Source organism: Anopheles marshallii, chromosome 3 (assembly GCF_943734725.1).
Source record: "Anopheles marshallii chromosome 3, idAnoMarsDA_429_01, whole genome shotgun sequence".
NCBI classification, from domain to species: Eukaryota; Metazoa; Arthropoda; class Insecta; order Diptera; family Culicidae; genus Anopheles; species Anopheles marshallii.
The window spans coordinates 68,579,067-68,601,447 of NC_071327.1; the positions used below are offsets into that span (position 1 = coordinate 68,579,067).

Genomic DNA, 22,381 nt, shown 5'->3' on the forward strand with positions numbered 1-22,381 from the left:
GCAAATCACATTAAAAGTGCGCAGCAACAATGTAATGTTTGAGTACATTTCGTCTAGTGCACACAAAGACGATTGATCTTTCAACCTATGACTCACAACGATTGTATCGTTAGACGCTTTGGTAACGAGATTTAATTGGAAGTATCAATAGTATTTATCCAATTTGTCATGCCGTGTGTTTAGCTCACCTGTAGTCACAGTGTATTAAGCCATTTTTATCGTACACCCGCTTCATGCCATGCGGCTGCCAGCACGCCCTTAATCTGCGTGCAATAACAAACCGATGAAAACCCGCGGAAAATCTTCCACATTCAAAAATCACGGAAACAACCGACCGGCATCGTTGCGTTTAATTGTGCTTCGCATGCGATCGGGTGTGCTGTTGCGCATAGTTTGCACATTGAAAGCGCTCCTCGGACATGTCGAAAAATGTGCGGCGAAGGTTAGATTACCCGAAACAAACAATCACATCCCGGAGGAAGTTCCACCATGGGTGCATCGAAACAAAAGGCACGGCCTGCATGCGATCGCACTGCATCGGAGCGAACTTGCGCCGGTCGCGTTCTTATCCGTTCCCACACGATTGTATTCTAATCGTCGGAAGGGGATTGTGCGGCGCATCCAAACCCTAGGGGTGTCTGGTAAGACATGAACGATCGTTCTAGTTCCGCTAGATGCGACGCGCTGATAGGCGAATTGATTTGCACACAGAGAACTTCCCGCCCGGTCTGGTGCGCGCTGGAGGCTGGAAAGGTCTGCCCTATAAAAGCTACCGATCGGGTCCACATCAGGCATCAGTATTCGGTTGAGTGATCTCTCCAGCAGCAGCAGCAGTTACAGAAACCCGACAGCAGTCCAGAACCTACCAGAACCCGAAAATGAAATTCACAATTGCATTCGTGCTGTTCGCGCTGGTGTGTGCCGTGTACGCCCAGACCGATGCCGCCAAGGATGCGGCGGATAAGGTGAAGGACAAGGTCGCCGTCCCGGATGCACCCAAGCTGGATAAGGATGCCGTCACCACCCCCGACCCCAAGGACGCCACCAAGAAGGTGGAAGAGGCGGCCGGCAAGGCGAAAGATCAGGCCGCCGAAATCGGCAAGAAGCTCACCGACACCTTCAAGCTGTAAAAACGGTTCCACGGTGATGCCAGCAGAATCGCAACACAATTCTGACCCCAAACACCAGCAAGTCCAATAAAGTGTGGCACTGTGGAAATCAAACATTTGAAGTTGAGATAAAAACAGAAATCTTCTTTGCTCAGACCTATCCGAAAATTGACCTCGTTTCGTACGCGACTGTGGGGCGTGTAAGCATGGGTGGGAGTTATCGCCACAGTTAGAACGTTGCGGTTTTACAATCACGCTGATACGCGGGCAGGGGCAGGACCCGGCCCTAATCAGACCAAATCTTGCGGTTGACTTCTTCCACTATATAACGCACCCGACCGGAGAGGGTATGCTATCAGTCAAACGTTTTGTGTTCTGCTCAGCACAACTCCAAACAGTGACTCCCAGTGTGATCTCCAACGTTTTGTGAATTTCGCTCTCGTGCTTTCCGCAATTCCGGTGCTATCTCTCAGGTTCCCTTCAGGCTTCAAACAATGGCCGATGCAAACAATCTGCTGGCACTGTTGCAGCGCCCGCTGGAACCAACCTTCCTGCCGAAGGATGACGGCAAGACGGTGATCGACCTGCCGGATGAGTTCCTCACCGATCGGTACCGGCCGATTGGGGCGGACCTGCAGTCCCGGTTCTCGAACGATGCGGAACAGCGCATCCCGGTGCGACAGGTGACGACGCCGGACCTGTCGTTCGCGAACGGCATCGATCGGCGCGGTGCGTTCTCGCTGTTTGTGCCGAAGCATCGTGATGCGGCCGCTGCGCTGATCAATCTGTTCATCCAGCAAGCGGATGTAGCGACGCTGATGAGCGTGGCTACGTACTGCCGTGATCGGCTGAACCCGGTGCTGTTCCAGTACAGTTTGGCCGTGGCGGTGCAGCACCGTGAGGACACGAAGAACGTCAACATCCCGTCGATCGTGTCACTCTTCCCGGACCAGTTTGTGGATCCGGCCGTCTTCCCCAAGCTGCGCGAGGAAGGTGCCGTCGTACAGCAGGAGAATCGGGTTTGTACCAGAGAGACTCCGACGCGATCTGTCGGATCTGTATAACTGATGTTTGTGTTGTTTCGTAGATGGTGATTGACATTCCACCAAATTATACCGCCTCCGACCGGGAAGATGAGCAGCGTTTGGCGTACTTCCGCGAGGATATTGGTGTCAACATGCACCATTGGCATTGGCATCTGGTGTACCCGGGTGACGGCCCGGACGCCGTTGTCCGCAAGGATCGCCGTGGGGAACTGTTCTTCTACATGCACAGCCAGCTGATCGCTCGGTACAACATGGATCGCTTCTGTGCCAAGCTGAAGAAGGTGCGCCACCTCACCAACTTCCGCGAGCCGATCGTCGAGGGGTACTTCCCGAAGATGATCCGCAGCTCGAACAACCGGGCCTACCCGGCACGGGCGGCGAACATCTCGCTGCAGGATATTGACCGCATCGACAACGGCACGATCGTATCGGTGAACGATCTCGAGCGTTGGCGCGATCGCATCCACGAGGCGATCGATCAGGGCTTCGTGCTGGATGCCGCCGGTAACCGCATCCAGCTGGACGAGGTGAAGGGCATTGACGTGCTCGGCGATGTGGTGGAAGCGTCGAGCCTCACGCCCAACCGTCAGCTGTACGGTAGCCTGCACAACATGGGCCACAATGTGATCTCGTACATCCACGACCCGGACTACCGGTACCTGGAGGATTACGGTGTGATGGGCGACGTGACGACGGCCATGCGTGATCCAATCTTCTACCGCTGGCACGGTATGATCGACGGTATCTTCCGCCGGCACAAGGATCTCCTGACGCCCTACACCGCCCAGCAGCTGGGCAATCCGGGTGTCACCGTGAGCTCGGTCGGTGTCCAGCTGACCCGGCCCAACACACCCGCCAACGTACTGCTGACGTTCTGGCAGCGGTCCCAGGTCGATCTCGCCGCCGGGCTGGACTTTGGTCCGCAGGGCAACGTGTTTGCATCGTTCACCCATCTCCAGCACGCACCGTTCTCGTTCCGCGTCGAGGTTAACAACGAATCGGGCGCGGCCCGAAAGGGTACGCTGCGTATCTGGATCGCACCGAAGGTGGACGAGCGCGGTACGGCGCTTAGCTTCCGCGAGCAGCGTCAGTACTTCGTCGAGATGGACACCTCCACCGTGACGTGTAAGTGTTGGAGCGCTTGGTGCCATTTGACGGGGCAAATGATCGATTCCAACGGCTCGCCTTTCTTTCAGTGAACCCGGGCATGAACACGATCGTGCGCCGTTCGGACCAATCGAGCGTTACCATCCCGTACGAGCGAACGTTCCGTGCCATCGGTACGAAATCGACCCCGACCAACGACGACGATCTGGCCCAGTTCCGCTTCTGTGGTTGCGGCTGGCCACAGCACATGCTCGTCCCGAAGGGTTCGCCCGAGGGCGTACAGTTCGATCTGTTCGCCATGGTTTCCGACTTTGAGCAGGATTCCGTCGAACAGGAGCTCGACCCGTAAGTCCCGGCACGGTTTGCAAACCAACACGGTTGTGATATCTGACTAACCTTTGCCCAACTCCCGTTACAGTAACGCACCGTGTAACGATGCTCACTCGTTCTGTGGACTGCGGGACAAGAAGTACCCGGATCGTCGCTCGATGGGGTATCCGTTCGATCGCCGCACGGCGGAAACCGTGCGCACGCTCCAGGACTTTATCACGCCGAACGCAAACATGAAGTCGGCCACGGTGCAGGTGAAGTTTAACAACACCGTCATCGCGCGCACTTAACTTTGAGGTTACGTTTGCGGTGAACATTGGACACACGGAACTGAACATTTTTTTCTGAAACTTCTCTCGCAAAATAAACAAGCAGAATAAAGAAACTTTAATTTCCTCGACAAAGTGTTAAAATTGTTTCTGCAACATTCCTAGCCCATAGTAGGCGTGCAAGACTCCGTTACGGTAATGGTGACTCGTGTCGTTACTACGTTTGTCACCGTTATGGAGGAGGTGGAAGTCACCGGCACGGTTACCGTGGTCGAGAACCGTGCGGTGGAGGTTGAGGTTGGCGTTGGCAGCGTTACGGTCGTGGTTGTGGTACTCGATACAGTCCACGTGGACGTTGGTAACGTGGCCGTTATCGGGACCGTCGATGTGAAGAGTGATAGCGTTAGCTGCGTATTCGGTACTAGCGTGACAGTATCGGTCCGCGTAACTACTGCCGTTAGTGTATCGGTTTTCGTGCTGCTAACCGTTGCCGTCGATGGATCGAGGGTGGAAGTTGTCGAGGGACAAACTGCTGGCACAACCGACGGTTGATGGACCAAGTGGTGGTTATGTAACACATGAAGATCCGTTGATTTTACGCCGATCAGCAGCAACACCGAAACGCTCCACAAGCTGTACACGTTGGTTGGGCGAGTCAAGGGTTGCATTTTGCGTGAGACACGATATTCACTTGCACAATGTCAAATTTCGACTAAACGCACTGCAAGAGGCCGGTTCTGCAGAACAGTTTAACGATCTTTGCTGGCTTCTTCTTGGTGGACCTTTTTTTATTCTGGATCACGTCATTAAAAAGAAGTGGGTCAAAAAAAACTTCTTCTGACATTCGTTTCTTATAAGAAAGAACAGAAAAATTGAGGAATTCTGATTATTTTATTTAGTTGTAAATAATTATAATTTTTTCTTAAAGTGAAGTTTGTAGTCTTTGTGCAAAAATCTTAGACATTTAATTCACATTTTACTCCTCAAAAAAGATCTGCCTCACAAAATACCCACCTGCAGGGGGATACAAATCCCAATAACTTTCCCGTTCTCCAGCAAAAGAACCGGATTTAAGCCCAATTTGTTTTAAAACGTCAACCAAAAAAAAACAAAAAGCTGCAATGCAATCAGTATTCTCCATTTATGACCTGGTGCAACCACATTCCCGGTGCGCAGGGTTCTGATGAAAGCACCACGACCGTTGGGTTAGTCACCTTTAAAGCTTCGTTCGAGCTACATCAGAGGGCACGACTTACAATGGCGAACAACACGTTACATAAGGTACTGCGTGCTGTGGTTTACATTTCCAAACTACAAACGAATCTCTTTCCCAGCTGTCACCTGCGGTGGTACTGCTCCTACTACAAAGCTTAGGATGCGCAGCGCACCTTTCGTACCACCATGCCCACTTGGACCATTGTCACCACGGGTACCGACCGCCCGCGCTCACCTGCTTTCGAACGGTAATACAACCCACCGTCACGGAAACGGTTCCGGTAACCGACTTTGCCACCGTCACAAATACCGCCTGTACGTACGCCCTCGTCACACCCAACCCTGTGCTGCTCACCGACATGTCCACCCGCACGCTATCGACCACGGTTGCCACCGTCACACCGAGCACGATCGTTACCAGCACCGCGACGAACACGGTCATCTCAACACCGCCGCTAGTATCAACGACGATCAGTACCACCAGCACCATCCTTGTGTCGTCCACCATCGTGGTGCGGACCACGATCACTACCACCTCGACAAGTTCGATTATTTCGACCAGAACCTCCAGAATTCCTATGTGCAATTAGTGATCCACAAAGATCCTGGTGTTGGTGCTGGTGAAATGTCACCTACGCGTGTGAAGGTAATAAAGTCGTTATTATCAGGCTGTATTGAAGATAGATACCGCCCGGAACCGCATTCCTATTGAAAGGGAATAAATTGTTTTGTCATAAATCATTGCGTTACTTCATGTTGTCGCCTACCATTTGTACCATTGCGGCATTTACGACCTAATGCAATTGTACGAACAGGTTATTTGTACATCTTTAAATATATTTTAAAACGTGATGCCATCTCATAATAATCTTGAACAAATAAACTGATTCTACAGAGTCGTATTTTATTTTTAGTAAATTAGAATTCGATGTTAGGGAGGAATCCTTCTAAAATGCTCAGAGCTCTTCGTTTCCCGGCGTAGGATTTCGAAGAAATGGTATAAAACTCCAGTTTCTTGGGTCTTTATTTGCTTCCTCAATGTTTTGGGAACTTAAGACCATAAAGGATTTGAGGTTCGGAATTCTAAGTTATATATCTCCTTGTTTATAGCTCAGATTATACCAACTGTTAGAAGAGCTCCTAAAAGACATTCGCCTTCAAAAAGTTGTGTTCCAGAGTAACAAATTCTACTGCAACAGTAGTGACTTTTGGTCAATGATGACGGTATGCGATGGAATATGTTTATAATAATGTCTTGAAATCTTTAGATTTAAGGTCCAGATAGTTTAGAGATACTTTGGATTGAGATTGTTTTGAACAAGTTAAGCCAAAATGTTACTATTTTTCAAATCTTTCCTCAAACCACATCACAAATCGAAGTTTTAGAAATCTTGGAGAGCAGATTAAATGTACTAAAATACGAACTAAAGACCAGATATATAACAAAGACCGAGTTAATTATCTTTTCTCGTCAATGCCCGGTGTTATAGACAAATTTATCACTTCTTTACAGTAACTTCTCTCACCATGGAGGACTTTCATAATGACTTATATCGCTATTGTTGATACTCTTCTCTATCTGTTTAATGGGTATGTAATAATTTCACCAACATAGAAGTAATCACCCATTTCAAATGAACCCGCATAACGCTGTCAGTAAGTACTTCTCAGCAAACAATTATGGCAAGCGTTAACAAACTTTTTTGCAAATCGGAGTTTTAAATCCCCAAAAGAGAATTCGTGCCCCTGAACACAAACCGCACCTCCGGAATTTGGGAGTTTCGGCTAGCATTATAAATGTCAAAAATAATATGCTCAGAACTGTCCGGTCGTTAAATGCTCGACGACTCGGAACAACCTTCAAACCGTGCACACGTTCGCATGGCTAGCGTTTCGAGCGTCTCACGCATCCAATGAGTTCATTAGAATCTGCCACGGCAAGATCTGTAGATCTCAGGTGCATGTGCTGCAGAAGCATCGAAGTCGGACGAAGCCCCTCGGTACGCCTGCCGAGGAACATCGCACACACTGAAATACCGCAGGAAGGAGAGTAAAAAAAATCAACCCCCAACGCGTAAAAAGCCGCACCAAAAACCGTAAACCCATGATGTCAAACAGCATCAGCGCCCGGGAGCAAATAATCAAACATTTTCGCATAAAATTATCACCTCCCCAAGCGCGGCCTATGCACACCCCTTTGCTGCTTCTCAACAGGGACGAGATGGCTGATGGCGTGTTTGTGGGTGTTTGTGTGTGTTCATTGATATGAAGTGGAAGGCGAAATGATTGCGTCGGAACGAACGAACACTATGCTTAAGATATGGAGTGAAGTGACGAGAGTGAAGCGTCTAATGATAAACGATAATGATGGTCGAACGCTTCTGATCGTGGACTTCAGTCAACTTCAGCTTCTAATGAGCTAAATCTCATAGCGGTTATCCCTTTTGTTTTCCCTCAGTTCTATGTAGTGAACACTGGGGCGTATAATATATTCTATATTCTATCCTCCCAACTGTCAACTGTTCGATCGAAATCCATCAATATTATTTTTAAAACAAAAACATTTTTGACCGCTTCAGTGTTTCAGCGTCGCGGAGAGCTTCTATCTTTATTCTCACCCGATGACACACAAAAAAAACAACAAACAAGATGCACTTGCTATATGATCTAAAGGATTGTGTCATTCGCATGTCTGTAAGAGAAAAAAAGTTCCCAACTCACCGAATTCTTTGTAGCTCGCAGAAGACCACTCACTTCCTGCAGAAGTTCGCCTAAAGCTCCCTATCGGTACATCGTTTATACTTTATCACTAATGATGATATATGAGGATCGAGCGTCGTGGAATAATAATATGAAGAAAAAACACATCCTCAAACACCCAAAATATTCCAACTTTGACCTTTCGGAACGCAGAAAATATGAGTCTGTTTTGTTTCCCTCCCATCTTTTATTTTGTCTTTGAAGTTAATTACAGCATAAAGCAAAAAAAAAAAAAAACAATCCGCAAACGCATGATAAATAATCGATAGGCATGGTGAGTAACACTTATCGGCGTTCGGACGCGTTGATGAGCGAAAGAAAGATGATCGCGATTCCTCCATCGCGTCGACGGTTGAAACAATAAAACGCAAATCTTAATTTAACCATTAGCTATCAAGTTTTACGTCCATTTTCATCACCACCAAGCGCAACAAACGGAATCGATTTGCATACGAGTCGCGCTTACCGTTACCGCACGAGGCGTTACACACCGATTGATCCAGTTCTGGTGCAAAAATAGAACGCCACCGGGTACGGACCCGATTCTGAGACTTATTTTAAAAGCAGAAGAATTTGCAATCTTTTTTTTTTCTTTTCGTCAAACGACATTCATGACCAGTGTCATTCCATCCGGCACGACATCCTTGTCGGGTCGAGTTTCCTTTCTAAGCCGTTCTTCCCATGGGCGCTGTTCCGTGCCATCCATTCAGCAAATGGTCGAGGTTGTCGATCGAGTTAAAATTAGTCAAATGGGTAGAAACTGGATATTCGCCCAATCGAACACACGGGCGAGGCGACGCACGGCATGCAACAGGGGCAGGAGATCCCCACCTCTGTTAAACATTTTGCATAAATTTCCGCGCCCCAAAACCATCGGCGAGGTGATCTTTTTTTTATTTTGCCTCTTCTAAACCCATCCTCCCAGAACTGGATTCGACGGAGTTGATCAACTAGACGCAAAATTTGCTACAAGGACGAGCAGCCAAAGATCATCCTCGTGTACGAGCGGACACACAGGATGAAGCTCGTAAACATGGCGGGCCCAATTCAACACGGAAATAAAAAGCTTTCTTATCGTTGTTCGACTATAAAGTATCTTTTTTTTGTTAGCACTCACCTTATTTTAGGGAAAGTGTCGTTCAATAAAGTCATGCCCGGGGCAGTAAAGTAGAAAGTTTGGAGCGAATAATATATCCAACAACTCGTGCCATTTCGCTCTCAGGTCGTTCTGGATCTTTTATGATAGTTTCAAAAATAATGAAGCAAAAAACGCATTCACACACTCTATTGCTTGACATCCATCGGTATGACACAGTCCGGCATGCGTTTGGGTGTCGCACATGCTAGGAAATGTTTATGCTCCTTGTGAACCAGCCGCGTATCGTCTAACCGTCTCCTTGATATTCAAACTGGCTTAACCCTGAAGCGTATTAAATTATTTCTTCCTTTCTATTTGAGCGATAATCAACAGGGCGAAGACGTTTGCGGCCACACACTCTCCATCTAACGCGACGACGAATATCAAGATCAGCCGAACAGCTCTACCTGTGTTTTGCTGGCTAGGCGTTAACCATGATGACTCATCCTTCTTGGTTGGCAATCAGGTGACAAAAAATCAGCACGGGGAAAACGCACCGATGTGACACATTTTCATTCCCGTGCGGGAATTTTATACCCGATTTGCATTAGATAAGAAGCCTTGAGATTGCACGGGAGCAACAGCCTTTCAGGGATGGTTAATTCATGCTCAGTCGTCTGAATTTCGCTCTGTGAAGTACTGCAATTCGGTGCAAATTGTGCATAAAATGCGTGTATGAATTTCTTTCCTACAGCCAGTCCGACCCGGGAAGCGAGAATCGTACGCTGGAAATGTGATGCGCACCTGTGAGCTGGTGAGTGGTGGGAAGTCTTGAGCAGGAATGAAGCTTCAAAAGGGGCCAAAGGGTACGCGACTGTATGGTCAACCATATTAATGAAGCTGTGCGAAAGAGATGCAACATGTTCTTTTTTTCTGTTCAAGATCGTCAAGGGAGAATCAACCCCCGTTGGAGAAGTTACTTCGACCGTAAGGGATATGGGGCTCGAATGAGCCGTTGCACGTGATGACTTGTTGCGTATAATGATGAGAATCACACATCATTGCACACTATTTTTTCTCGATTTAGAATATCTCATCACTCTGCACGACCGTTTAAATTTATTAAAACATGTTTTTAGACTTTCGAATCTAGTAAAAAGGTGTTATATGACAATAATGTCGATTTCAGTTTAAGTTTGAACATTCTTACCGATTATATAGAATTACTAATTTATGTTATGAATTCCTTTTTAATTTTTTATTATTTCATTCTTCTTAATTTTTTTTTTACTTCATTCTATCTTATTCGTTTTTTTCTTGTTAATTGTTATTTTAGGTGTTGAAAATACTAAAAGACATATCATTTTTAAGTTCACAAATGCTTAAACAAAAACAAAATAATTTGAAAAATGGCATCATTATTTTTCCGAGTACCGAGATTTTCGTAGTTTATTGTATTTCTTCTTTAAATTACGGCGTTAATCTATGTTTTTAGTTAATAAAAACCATTAATAAACTAAATATTCCATTTATATGTTTGTTATACTTTACTTATGTTTATTTCCTCATTTCTGTCAATCAATGTAATTGTCTGTCAACCAAGACTGAGATAGACTGAACAGAAAAACACTCAAATTTAAAACGGAAATCTGTCTTTACACCCTTCTTCGTGACAAAAGCCTCCTCCGAGCTCCAGTATCCCCGCTAGTGTGCGTCCACTATCAGCGGGCAGTATCTAGCCGTCGACGAGAAGCGTTTGGGTCGCTTCACCCGGCTTCGCCGTAACCTGTAGCGCACCTATATAAGCATCCTGCGCCGGGTGAACAAATTTCAGTTTACCACTTAATTTTCGGTCAGCAACAGTCCGGCACACGCATCTGTTCTGCCCGCGCGACCGGTTTTCCCCGTCCGGCGAAGTACGTGACGCAGCCTACACGGGAGAGTGCTTTTCCACCAGTCCATGTGTCCCTGTGTGTTTGAATTGTAGCGTATTTAATGGATTGTACAGCGAAGTGATCACGCGATAGCGTTGTCGAATATTAGCAGGGCTGGTGCGAAACATAAGGATACCCGTGCTCAGTGGACTAGTACAGCAGTAGTACAAGCGGTGACTACGACACAGTTGCGTGAAAAATGGTGAGTGACAAATCGATACGACCACTGGAAGTGAAATGTCCAGTGCTTCCGAAAGGGTTCTGCATCGGTTGCCCATTGAAGATGAGAAGGTCAATAGGTCTTGCAACGCTAGACCGGCGGAATGTGCATCTACGTCAGCGTGCATCTAACATCGAGTGCAGGTAGCGAAGTGCAACCGGTCGCGGCAGGCCGTGAAATGCACGTGAAAGGCGTCATCCTGCGAGGCGGTGGCAATTAGTATTACCTTGTTACCTTGGCTATTGTAAGCCGCACTAGCTAAGGTGACGGATTCTGTGTCACGGAGAGCTCGAACCTCGAGCTCGTGGGTGAACTTGAGTGAACTTGAATACAAGCACACTGGTGTAGTGCAACAATATTCTAAATTTATTATACACAATATGAGACTGCGGTGGAGTTTTCGCACAGTCCGAAAAAGTGACTACTTCCTGGACATCTGCCTGAATAAATTCCCCATGACGAATATCGTGCAACGAAGCTCAGAATATCTGCACAATGCTAGATGGCTGATAACTATCAATCGGTGACGTGTGCTGTCAATGGCAATTGACAGGTTTTCTGACTATCAGTCAAGCTCCACTTGGGTAGATGCTAATTTTGCTAATTTTATGCCTCCTGTAGCCTTTTTTTGGAGGACACACGCACACACTGGCAAGGCCTCTAATCTAGAGCCATCGGCTCCGGGGCGTAAACGATTCGTTCGTTCTCACACATCGCACCGCAGACATTTTGCTTAAGTCACTTTTTGATTCCGTGCCGAACCGATGGTGAATAAATAAGCGGATTTTCATAATTTAAAATGCGACAGTTGGACAGCATTAGCGAGTGGTGGCGAAGGTGTTGAGAATGTTTGAACATGCCGGCATCATATTTCGCCACAATTTAGTGCACACGATTAGTGCACCACGAATGCGTGTAAATAGATTACAGTGAAGTTTTCGACACATATCATAAAGCTAGTTTTATTATTGTCAAACAAACGAACGTTATAAATCGTAAAAATCATGCAAATAAGCCAATTTCGCCATTGCATGACGATCAGCTTCAGGTTGTTGCTGTACAGATTCACGGACACAGTCATACCGGCGGTAACGCTTACTGTAAACGGTTCCAAGTTCCAGCAAAAGCGAAAAAAAAGTACACAAAACTAACCCCGTTCGATTCTCCGTGTGGTCCCAACCCAACCTTTGCTGATGATGACCGAGGCCTTAAGCCATGTCTTTCTCACATTACCATACACAGCACGAGCGGAGGGACAGAGTGGGGCAAGCAGTTGGGCGTTGTACCTTTAGCGCATCTCGTGAGTAAATTGGCTCCATTGCTAAATCACGCTCCAGCCCTCAGGTGGTGTACGACACGGTAGGGACAATGGGAGCCTCGAAGTTTGTCCCAAAATCTCCCAATGCCCAGTGCGTCATACATATTAATTCAGCGGGCGACACCACACAGCAATGCTGAAATGTATCTCTCACCGTATCTTGGTCATCTCGGGGTTTTTTTTATTTTGGTTCAGCCCGTCAGGGTCAGGTAGATCAGGTCAGGCAATGGTCGAAAGCGGTGCTAAAGGGAGCGTTCAGCTACAAGTCAGATAAAATAAACTATAACGTGATTTTAAACAAATCATACTTAACGACTCACTGCACTGCACTCAACTCACCCTTATATGGATGGTGCGCGGTAAACAAGTCATCTGGGAACGCAGCGCAGCAAAACGAACACCGAGACGTAAATTCCTTGCAGACAATTATTTTTCTGTACTGTTTACACTCCGCCAAACTCCTGGGTGCTGATGATTCCTTGCAGCTAAAGAGCCAAGCCCCAAAAAAAAGCCTCATCTTTTTGCCGATGCAACCGCAGTCTGGACAACGTTAAAATGATCATCTCCGGCACAACTGGTTGAACTCGAACTCGAGAAAGCCCGTTCCCAAGTTCGACGGGTTCGTTTCGTTTGCTTTTATTTACCTTTTGTGTTCCCGGGCGGACAACCTGCTCGGTGAACCTGAGGGAAATTCGTTCCGACATTCACCGCGGTAGGTCACGTACACGCCGGCAAGGGTTTCCGTCAGAAACCGCCATACCAATCCTGCAAAAGCACGCACCCCAGAACCCGCAAGAATTGACGGACGCAGACGGTAGAGATAAATCGCTTCCCATTCATCTACCGCAACTAACGGAGTGTGTGAGTTGTTCGGATGAAAAATTGGCACGACATTTAGCGACAACGGTTTTTACAGATGACTGACAATGTTTTATCATTTCCAAATGTGATACACACCGGCGATCATTATCGCTTATGGCTATTCGTGTCTCCGCTGACGCTTTTTATCTGCCGGTATTTATCTCAGTCATATAAAACAATCGCCTAAAGGAGGTCTTCGAATGGGCGAAGAAAGTCTCTTATAAGCAATCTTGTACTTTCATCTAGCGAGTTCGAGTTCTTAGACACTATTTTCGGATGCATGACGAATTCTCGCCCGAAAAGCATACCACCGGCAATGGTGTACCACCTTACCATCCCATTTGTATCAAGGTCCTCAATGATGAATGGTACTTTTTTTCTACAATTTATCACAAACCAAAAACTAACACACGGAAATCGAATCGAGCTGTGTCCCGACGCAGCGTGCAATCGTGCATCCGCCAGGGTCCATCATACATCAAACGGGCGAATTTGCATTTTTTCGCCCAATAAAAATGAGCCAGACAAATCATCCCCGCGGAGGCTGCAATACGAGAGTGCACGAGAGGGTTTTTGCTCACCATGTTGGTCCGATTGGTGTCATATTTATTGTCGGTGTGTTCGGCGTACTACTACTACGCCCCCTTTTGGCGGTAAAATAAACTACGCCCGAATTGATTTACTGGTCATTGGCTGTTCTCGGCGCGCGGCATGAGTTATGAGGCGGATGCGTTTTCGGTGTTTTTTTGTTGAGATGCTAATTAGTAGCACGATGGAAATGGACGGTACAGACAGAACAAAAAACTTGCATATGATTAGAGAAAAGCATCAACCTGGAACAAGATGGCATAATAGCTCATACCAATTGTGGAGTTGCATATGCTAAATTAGGCAAAACGAAATGGCAAACTTCATGCGATTACTTCTGAGAACGATGTACGTGAAAGTTCTTTTGTCAACATATTAGGATAATTTATTTCAGTAGAGTTTTAGAGCTACTGACAATAGAAATTCCAAACAAATTCCATTAATATCAAGTTAAGATCGTTTAAGATTTAAAAAGATTTTACCAATACTGTAGCAAAACAAATCGTAATCTACAAAACTGCGAACTAACCTTGATATTCCAGAGATTTATTATGACATAAACATGGCGAGTGAATGGAAACTCGTTAAAATCATTTCGAAAAGGCAAGGGATCTCACTGAATTGCATCGGAGTTCTAAAGATCAATCCAAATTAGCAAACAAAATGTCAATCGATCATTAATTTGCTCGATTTTTAGTAACGTTTTTACCTCACCGCAAAGTCTTGCCACTAAATTATCCAGCAGTAACAATAAACTTTTACAACCTTCCCGCAAGCAAAAATACTGAGAAACAATTTCGTACACTCCTAATTATGGAATGCAACAGATCCCCCTCCACCCACCATTTTGCAAACATCCTTGCGCATCGGTAACGGCCATAAAATGATGCTCCATCCATGTGATCCATGTGAGCTTTTGCGATCCACGAGCGCAAGCTAAGCACACCCAGCATTATTAGCTAAATACAATACACAACCACCGAGCGGGCTTCCATCGCTATGGAGGGCCGATCGAGCTGGAACAGGTTTTCCGGTAGAGTTTCGTGGGCAGGTGAGACTTCTTCAAGGTCGTCTGCCCATCCATCCCGATGCCGGGCGGGTGCGTAATCGGGCTGTGGTCGCTTCCTCACGCATAACAACTCCAACTGGCTGATACGGGCGCTGCCGATGAACTTGCGCGCTTATTTATTCAACCGATTCGAACTCCACTCTCAATGTCAACCTGTCATCTCCGCGGGAATAAAGTATTGGTTGTCGTTTGGTTTGCTATTTTTTTTTTTTGTTCTTCGTCTATTATGCTCATACAAGAAGATACCACAAGCATCGCGGTGTGTATGATTCGTGAAGTATTCCGCTCGTCAACCGTTTAATCCCACTCCACCGGCGACTTGAGTGGGTGACTGAGGCACGAAACTTTATCACGATTCTAACGACTTCCAGCGACGATATGTTGGGTGTTGGGCAAAGAGATACAACGAGTTGTCCCAAAGGGGAGGGTGGATGATTTATCATCATTTTAATTGTGATGACTTAAAAGATACACTAACAATACGATTTGGTTTGGAAATTCGTTTTTCACATCTTCCTCATCGAAATAGTTTGAGCCGGTTTTTAAGTAAATTCTGCTAATCCGACTAAATATTACACGAATATTTTCATAACAGTCTACACCACCACCAAAAAATACATACATTATTTAAATGTTAAACTCGATGGGGCAGTATGAAGAATAATATTTCCATTTATACTAATGCAGATTAGTTACCGTTCGTGGTTACTCCTTCATTAGTGTGTTGGCAGCCAAAAATAAAGGTTTTTTTTGGAACAACACTACGACGTACGCTAAACGTTAAGCCATGGCTTAAGAAAACCAAACATGTTTTACAATGACAACCAGCTGTTTAAACATCTTCATCCCATACCGGTCTCAAAAATAGTTGGTGTTAATGATAAAAAGCTACTCACAAAAGGTAAATAGCTCAGCCCGAAATAGCAACAGAGCCGTTCGTCGTTGCCCACCATTGATCATTAACCGATCGGTTTTCGGCACAACGAAAAACAAAACGGCAACCACTATGGCAGGAAGCGTTCAGTCGAAGGACACATCGAGCACACATGTTTGTGCTTATCGCGCTCCATGCCACACTTTGGCCGGTTGCCACTTTTGGGTCAAAGTTCCCGCGACCCGAGGCACGCTGTGGCGCAACAAAGAGCAGCTTTTTTTTTTGGTACATACCCCGAAAATGAAACCCCCCCCCTTTAACGGCATACAACACGGAACATCTTACCGCGTTAAGCTATGCAGATGCGACGATATGGAGATGGCCTATCTGCAAATCATCATACTGGCGATCGGTAAATTACAATGTACCATTTATTGCATTTCTGCCACCATAATAAGGCGCGATCGATCGAACCGATTACATGTGCACACGAGCGTTCTCATGCATGTGTGCAACATTGCCAGTGATAAATGTGTATTAATTATTTTAAACGTCACCGGAGACAATCATTTTTGCGTACCGTGTGCACTTGTGCCGACGTTAAGCAACTGTTACATCTAGGAGTAACCAGTTTCGTGTCATCAGTAATTAATTTCCTTTTGGGTTGTATTTTTTTTTTGCTTCCCATCTTGAAAAAAAAACAACATTAAGGAATGTGCTGATTACACAATATAAATCTTCTTTTGAAAACCACGTAAAATGCTACTCCACTGCCGGGTGATATGCAAACAGATTGTGCTCAAATGTCAATATGATCGCTGGAATATTCGCTTCGCTCTATGATCTCATCAGCATGAACCGTTGTTAAACCCTCCGATCTATACTTCTTGCGGAACCATTTACATAAATCTATGCCTGGCCGACCGCTTCGCGTGTGGGGAATATATTGCGTCCATTTCGAACAACCCGAACCCTCCCAGTCCAAACGCGAAACACTAGACTGCAACCGAATCGAAAGCGACGAACCCTTTTTTTACTTCATGGTCAGTGAATTGGGTGGAGTTGCGTTGCTATTGGTTTTCGGACTTTCCCATGCAGTAGATAACTTTCGATCAAGTTCAAAGCGAATGCCATCACAACCGTATGCACTAATCGCGTCCCCATGTCTACCATTAAATATCATGTTTTGTGCGTCCTCCAAAATGAAACATTCACCGGCCGGGCAGCGTTTTTTATATGGTTTTTTTTTTGGCAGATTTGTTTCGTTTAGATTGTTTTGTGCCAAAAAAAAACCCCGAACAAGAGCTATTTTTGTGATAATAAAATGCAAATTTTAGCATGAACGCCCGCGAATCGGATACCGGCAAGGTACGCATTTAGAAATGAACGGCGGATGAAAATAAGCATTCGTAGAACTAGCTTCACAAGGTGTAAGCGTGATAATGAGACAGCACGAAGCAGAGAGATGAGCAGAGCAGATACCTGGGATGGAATGGAGGCAAAAAAAAACCATATGGCCGCTGACGGCATGCAAACGGAAAACCGGTTGACACTCGGTTCACAGGGTGCTTGTTTGGTTGTTGGCTTGTTTTTTTTTTCCTCGTTTACAAAAAAATTTAATTTGTCGACCGATCAAAGCGAGAGAGGAGAAAAAAAAGAAACATCTCAAACCATCCCCAGGTGGGTCATCTTTGGCACAAGGATACACCTTGACTTTGGGAGTTTCATCTAACGCGCATGGTTGCGACCGGTTGTTTGGCACGTATAACAGGTTCAGTTCATTGGACCCTACACCCTGGGAGGCCTTTGTGTATTTTAGGATCCTGCTTCCCGGATATGTTGCGATAAAGCGTGCGGTACATCGATCTGATTGCACGTTTCGCTGATACACGGACTACCATTATCGCGCATTATATCCTTCCAAGAATATGGTGGAAGGAAGTTTCCACCAAGACAGGTTGATTAGGTTGTTTCACTTAATGGTTGCTTATCGATCGACTTCGGACGAAGAAATCAGAAATTCAAACTCAACATATTAAATATTCATCTCCTCGCGTTTAGTAATCAGAAACTATCAAAGTCAACTGACTTCTCAAAAATAACTTTTCCAACATTGTATAAATAAACAACTTCATCACAGCTTCATTTGACGTTTGATAAGGTTGTAATTACTGCCCACTTAATTACTTATCCCACCTAATGTGCAGTGTATTACAGCTGCGTTACACGCAAAATGTAATTACGTCTATCGAAGATGCAGCAACGCTCCGTCACGAGTCTAGCTGCCCGCCCGTCGCCGTCGTGATCTTCACCTCGTTCATCTTTCTTTTGCCGCCGGCAATGAAAAGGATGTCGGCAAGGTTGGACCGGTGCTTAATCAATTCGCACCGATCGCACACTCGCAGCTCGACCTGCAACCAGCCACATTCAACGCCCCAAGGAAACCCAAAACCGGATAAGTCACTCTCGGGACGCACCGGTGCCGTGCTTGTTCTAGCCGGCAAAATAGAAGCACTCGTGCATGCGAAAGGCAACGGGGCGTGAAAACGTTGCGGTAACACAGCGCAAACCACGCTAACGCCCCACCGGGGGTCCCTTATTTTACATTCATTGCCCATTTGTCCATTTGAGTCTCGGCCGATGATGAGCTGGTTAATCGGGGTGCAATTTACATGCGTAGATCCGTCACACCGGACGCTGGACGCGGCCTGTTAGGATGCGTACACACGGTGTCATTGATGGTGTAACGAAGATGTACGGAGGGTAGCAGCATTGCAGTTGCATTATTCACACCGCCCTATCGGCGGTACACAATCGCAAAACCACCCTGACATCGGCAGGGGCGCACAATGTAGCAGAGCGCAGTGTAAGATTGGTGAAGAATTAATTGAGACTAAGCAAATCTTTGCGAAAACAAAAAAAAACGGATAGATGAGAGTAACGCACAGATCGGTTGGGATCGGTAAGTGATGATCAAGTTGTGCAAATAAACTCGTCAGCGGATTTACCACACACAAAACCACCACCAATCCGTGACGCAACGATGCTTCTGTACCCATCGATCTTATTTGCTGAGCTTGTTCGATGGCATTTCCTGCGCTTTGTATTGCGATTATGGTAATGAATGAATTTTGTCCCTGAACACTAGCACATGCTTTGCAGAAAAGTAACCCACCCCGAAAACAACCACAATCTTCTAAACGATCGTCATTCATTCACGCGGACGGTGATTAGCAGTACCCGGTTTTGGGGCCATTTCAATCACTTCTCACGCATCCTCGCACGGGTCTAATTGATAGATAAATTGACCGTTTCCTTCGGCTGCCGTCCACCCGGTAGCAGACAAACAGAGTTAACCTTTGTGCAAGCACATGCATTCCATTAGCGCAATATATGTATGTCGTCGGGTGCAGGGCGGAATGAAAGAGCTAACCTCAAGCTCAAGTTGGAAGCTGCACGAAGGGTGAAGAAGTTTGTTCAATATTATACATCGGAACGCCTTCATATTACCTTCACCGAGTGATATTTAGTAGTTATGGTCAGTTATTTGCATGGAATTTTTGGAATGCTTTACCGTAAGGTCAAACCAGCTTTATTTGCAATGGTGGAAAGACATTTTGTGAATTGCTTGTTTATTTACATATACGGAATTGCAAGATTGTGATAAGTCTAAAATAGAATTCCAAGTTAAAATAAATTATGTATGAATTTTCTACACAATTTCATAACTTCATGCATTCATAGTAATTTTTCTTTTAATTTTATCTTTTATTTTAGATACGCCAACTGTTGCCAATGCTTTGTCTGATGGCATTATGCCATGCAGAAATCCCGGTCTTCGAAATTGGTTCATTCGCAGCGGATACCGACACTAAGGTTGCACCGAGTCAGAAACAGCTCCAATCTGGTGGATATGTTGTAGAGAAGCCCACGGAACAACTGCCAGAACCCTCCAACCAGTGTCAGGGTGGACCGGACGAGTGTGGTTACGTGTACGAACCACCCAAATGTCCATGGGAGGATGGTCAAGCCCAAACGACCACGGAAACGACAACCGAAATCCGTACGGAAACACGCGTCCAGACGGAAACGGCTACCGTAACCGAAACCATTCCAACCACCGTCACGACCACGCTCACCAGTGCCACTCCGTTCTGTGGGGCGACCAACGCCTACCTGCCACCGGATACGACCACTACCCTGCCACCGGACACTAGGACGGTCACTGTAACGCAGCCACCGGTAACGACCACCAAAACACTGCCACCGACAACGACCACAATCACCTCGCGCGGGACCCCATTCACGACGGAGCGTACCATCACACCGACCACCACGATCGTCATCAGCCAAACGCCTTTTGTGACGGCGACGCGTACCGTAACGCCTACCTCGACCAACATTATCACTGCCAGCAGCGTTTCGATTACGCGCACGATCACACCGACATCGACGTACATCTCGTACATGCCTTCGACGACGATCACGCGTACCGTAACGCCGACGTCCACTAATCTGTACTACGCCGACTCGGTCACCGTCAACCGCACGGTGACACCGACGTCGACCAACGTCTTCTATTTACCCTCGACAACGGTCAACCGCACCGTAACGCCTACCTCTACGAATGTGTTCTACGCGGACTCGGTCACCGTTAACCGTACCGTAACGCCTACCAGTACCAATGTGTTCTATCTGCCATCGACGACGGTCAATCGTACCGTGACGCCTACCTCGACCAATGTGTTCTACGTTGCCTCGGTAACGGTGAACCGTACCGTAACGCCTACGTCTACTAGACTTTTCTATCTCGACTCGGTCACCGTGGATAGGACTGTTGTGCCGACATCAACCGTTGTCATTACGCTCGACACGACACGCACACAGACTCGCACGGTAACGCCAACCTACGTCGTGCAGCAAACGGCCGATACAGCTACCGTTACTAGGTAAGTAACGCATACTAGTAGCTAGATGATAAGGAGCAAATTATTAATTACTTTTTTTAATTCTTTCAGAACTCTTACGCCATCGTTCGTCGTTACGGAAAGCGTACCTACGGTAACGCTTACTCGCACGTTCACTCCATCCAGCGTGCTCACGACGACGGCTTCCACGACGAACGTGATCACTCGCACGGTAACGCCGCAGGCAACGAGCACCACCACCGTTACGGCTCCTGTTCGTACGATCACGCAGACAGCTTCCACTACCGTCACCGTAACGCCCAAGCTTTCGGTAACGCCCACCATCTACTCGACCGTTACACTGCCACCGGTTATTAAGACCGTCTGCGAGCCGGCCCGCACCTATCTGCCCGATCCAGGCGTTACGACCATCACCCGCACCCAGACGGAAACGAAAACGGAAGTATCGACGACCACCGTTATCGCCTGCACGCCTACCAACGCGTACCTTCCGGTTAGGGAAACTGTAGCCGCCAACCAGCTGTCACCAGCGTTTGCCCGTGTGCCGAATCTGCACCGTGAAGTGCTACCGCCGCCGGACGATGAACGCCAAAATTTGATCTGGAACGCTTAATACGCAAGCGGACAAACGTTCAGAAAAAGGACAGGAGGAGAAGATGAAACAAAAAAACAAACAAATACTCATACCTTCGTTGCTAAGTGTGGACTTGTAGCGTGGATTCGATTCCACCGTCACATTCCAGTGATTAGTTGTAGTAAGACCGTCGCTTAGGACACGTTAAAAACAATGTACATAAATACCCTTGGCGAGGACAAAACTAGATCGTTGGAGTTGTTGCATCCCTATATCCTCACCTTTTACATCACTCTACTTGTGACCCGTTCGCTGGCAAAAAATCGAAACGGAAGCAAAACCCCCCTTACTGACACCAGGACCGTTCACCGACTGCTCGCTTGTGCCCCTTAGGTCAACACAACAGCGAAAACCAATAGCAGCAACCTGGTTGTGATTCACTTTAGTTATTGTGCGTGTAAGTGTGAGTGTGTGTGCGTGTGGTGTTCATAATGATTTCACAAAATAAAGTCTTTGATGTATCAAAGGAAAATTATCGCACGTGTATGCTTTACGAAGGAGTTTAATAAATTGAGAAAATATTATCTTTATACTACCAACACGCATCGTGATCATAAAGAAAGAGAGAATCTCAATTGGAAGAAGGAACCGAAAGGAGAAGAAGGAATTAAAACTGTACCCACTGAAGAATTCAAATACACATTTAAACACGCAGTAGAGAATCGTTAGTAACTGTCATCTTTTGACATTTAAGGCGATTGCTAGCATTCAATTAAGGTGTAGCCAGAGGAAGAACGTAAACGTAGACAAAAAGAACGTTACAGTACCAGTGAAAATAATATAGAACTAGTGAACCTAGAATCATATACTAAGTCCTAGTCCTAGTAACTTGGTATCAAAAAAGGCCAAACTTGAAGAAATTCAGAGGTTGAAGACTATATATAAAAAAAACATGTATGCTATCAGATTATTGCTCTAATACTAAAGAGCTCTGAATGGAGCTAACAAACGAAGAGAGAGTGAGCTGAAGAAATACTTTACTCAGAAATTACAAATCGTGTGAGATCGGAAAGATGATACATCGTGCACAAAAAGATGTAA

General features: G+C 46.3%; 3 protein-coding genes across 3 annotated transcripts; all 3 read left to right on the top strand.

The window, feature by feature from the left end:
• Positions 1-878: 878 nt before the first annotated feature.
• LOC128715143 (uncharacterized) lies at positions 879-1,130 on the top strand. The gene has a single exon (XM_053810024.1). It carries the CDS (start codon positions 879-881, stop codon positions 1,128-1,130), a length of 252 nt encoding a protein of 83 aa, XP_053665999.1.
• Positions 1,131-1,603: 473 nt separating this feature from the next.
• LOC128712287 (phenoloxidase 2) lies at positions 1,604-3,882 on the top strand. Its single transcript, XM_053807181.1, has 4 exons — positions 1,604-2,128; positions 2,197-3,280; positions 3,352-3,607; positions 3,681-3,882. The coding sequence occupies exons 1-4, from the start codon at positions 1,604-1,606 to the stop codon at positions 3,880-3,882; spliced, it is 2,067 nt and encodes a 688-aa protein (XP_053663156.1).
• A 1,236-nt stretch (positions 3,883-5,118) lies between these two features.
• On the top strand, positions 5,119-21,319 carry LOC128713068 (mucin-2-like). Its single transcript, XM_053807932.1, has 5 exons — positions 5,119-5,142; positions 5,196-5,619; positions 5,667-5,722; positions 19,556-20,727; positions 20,797-21,319. The coding sequence occupies exons 1-5, from the start codon at positions 5,119-5,121 to the stop codon at positions 21,317-21,319; spliced, it is 2,199 nt and encodes a 732-aa protein (XP_053663907.1).
• Positions 21,320-22,381: the final 1,062 nt, after the last annotated feature.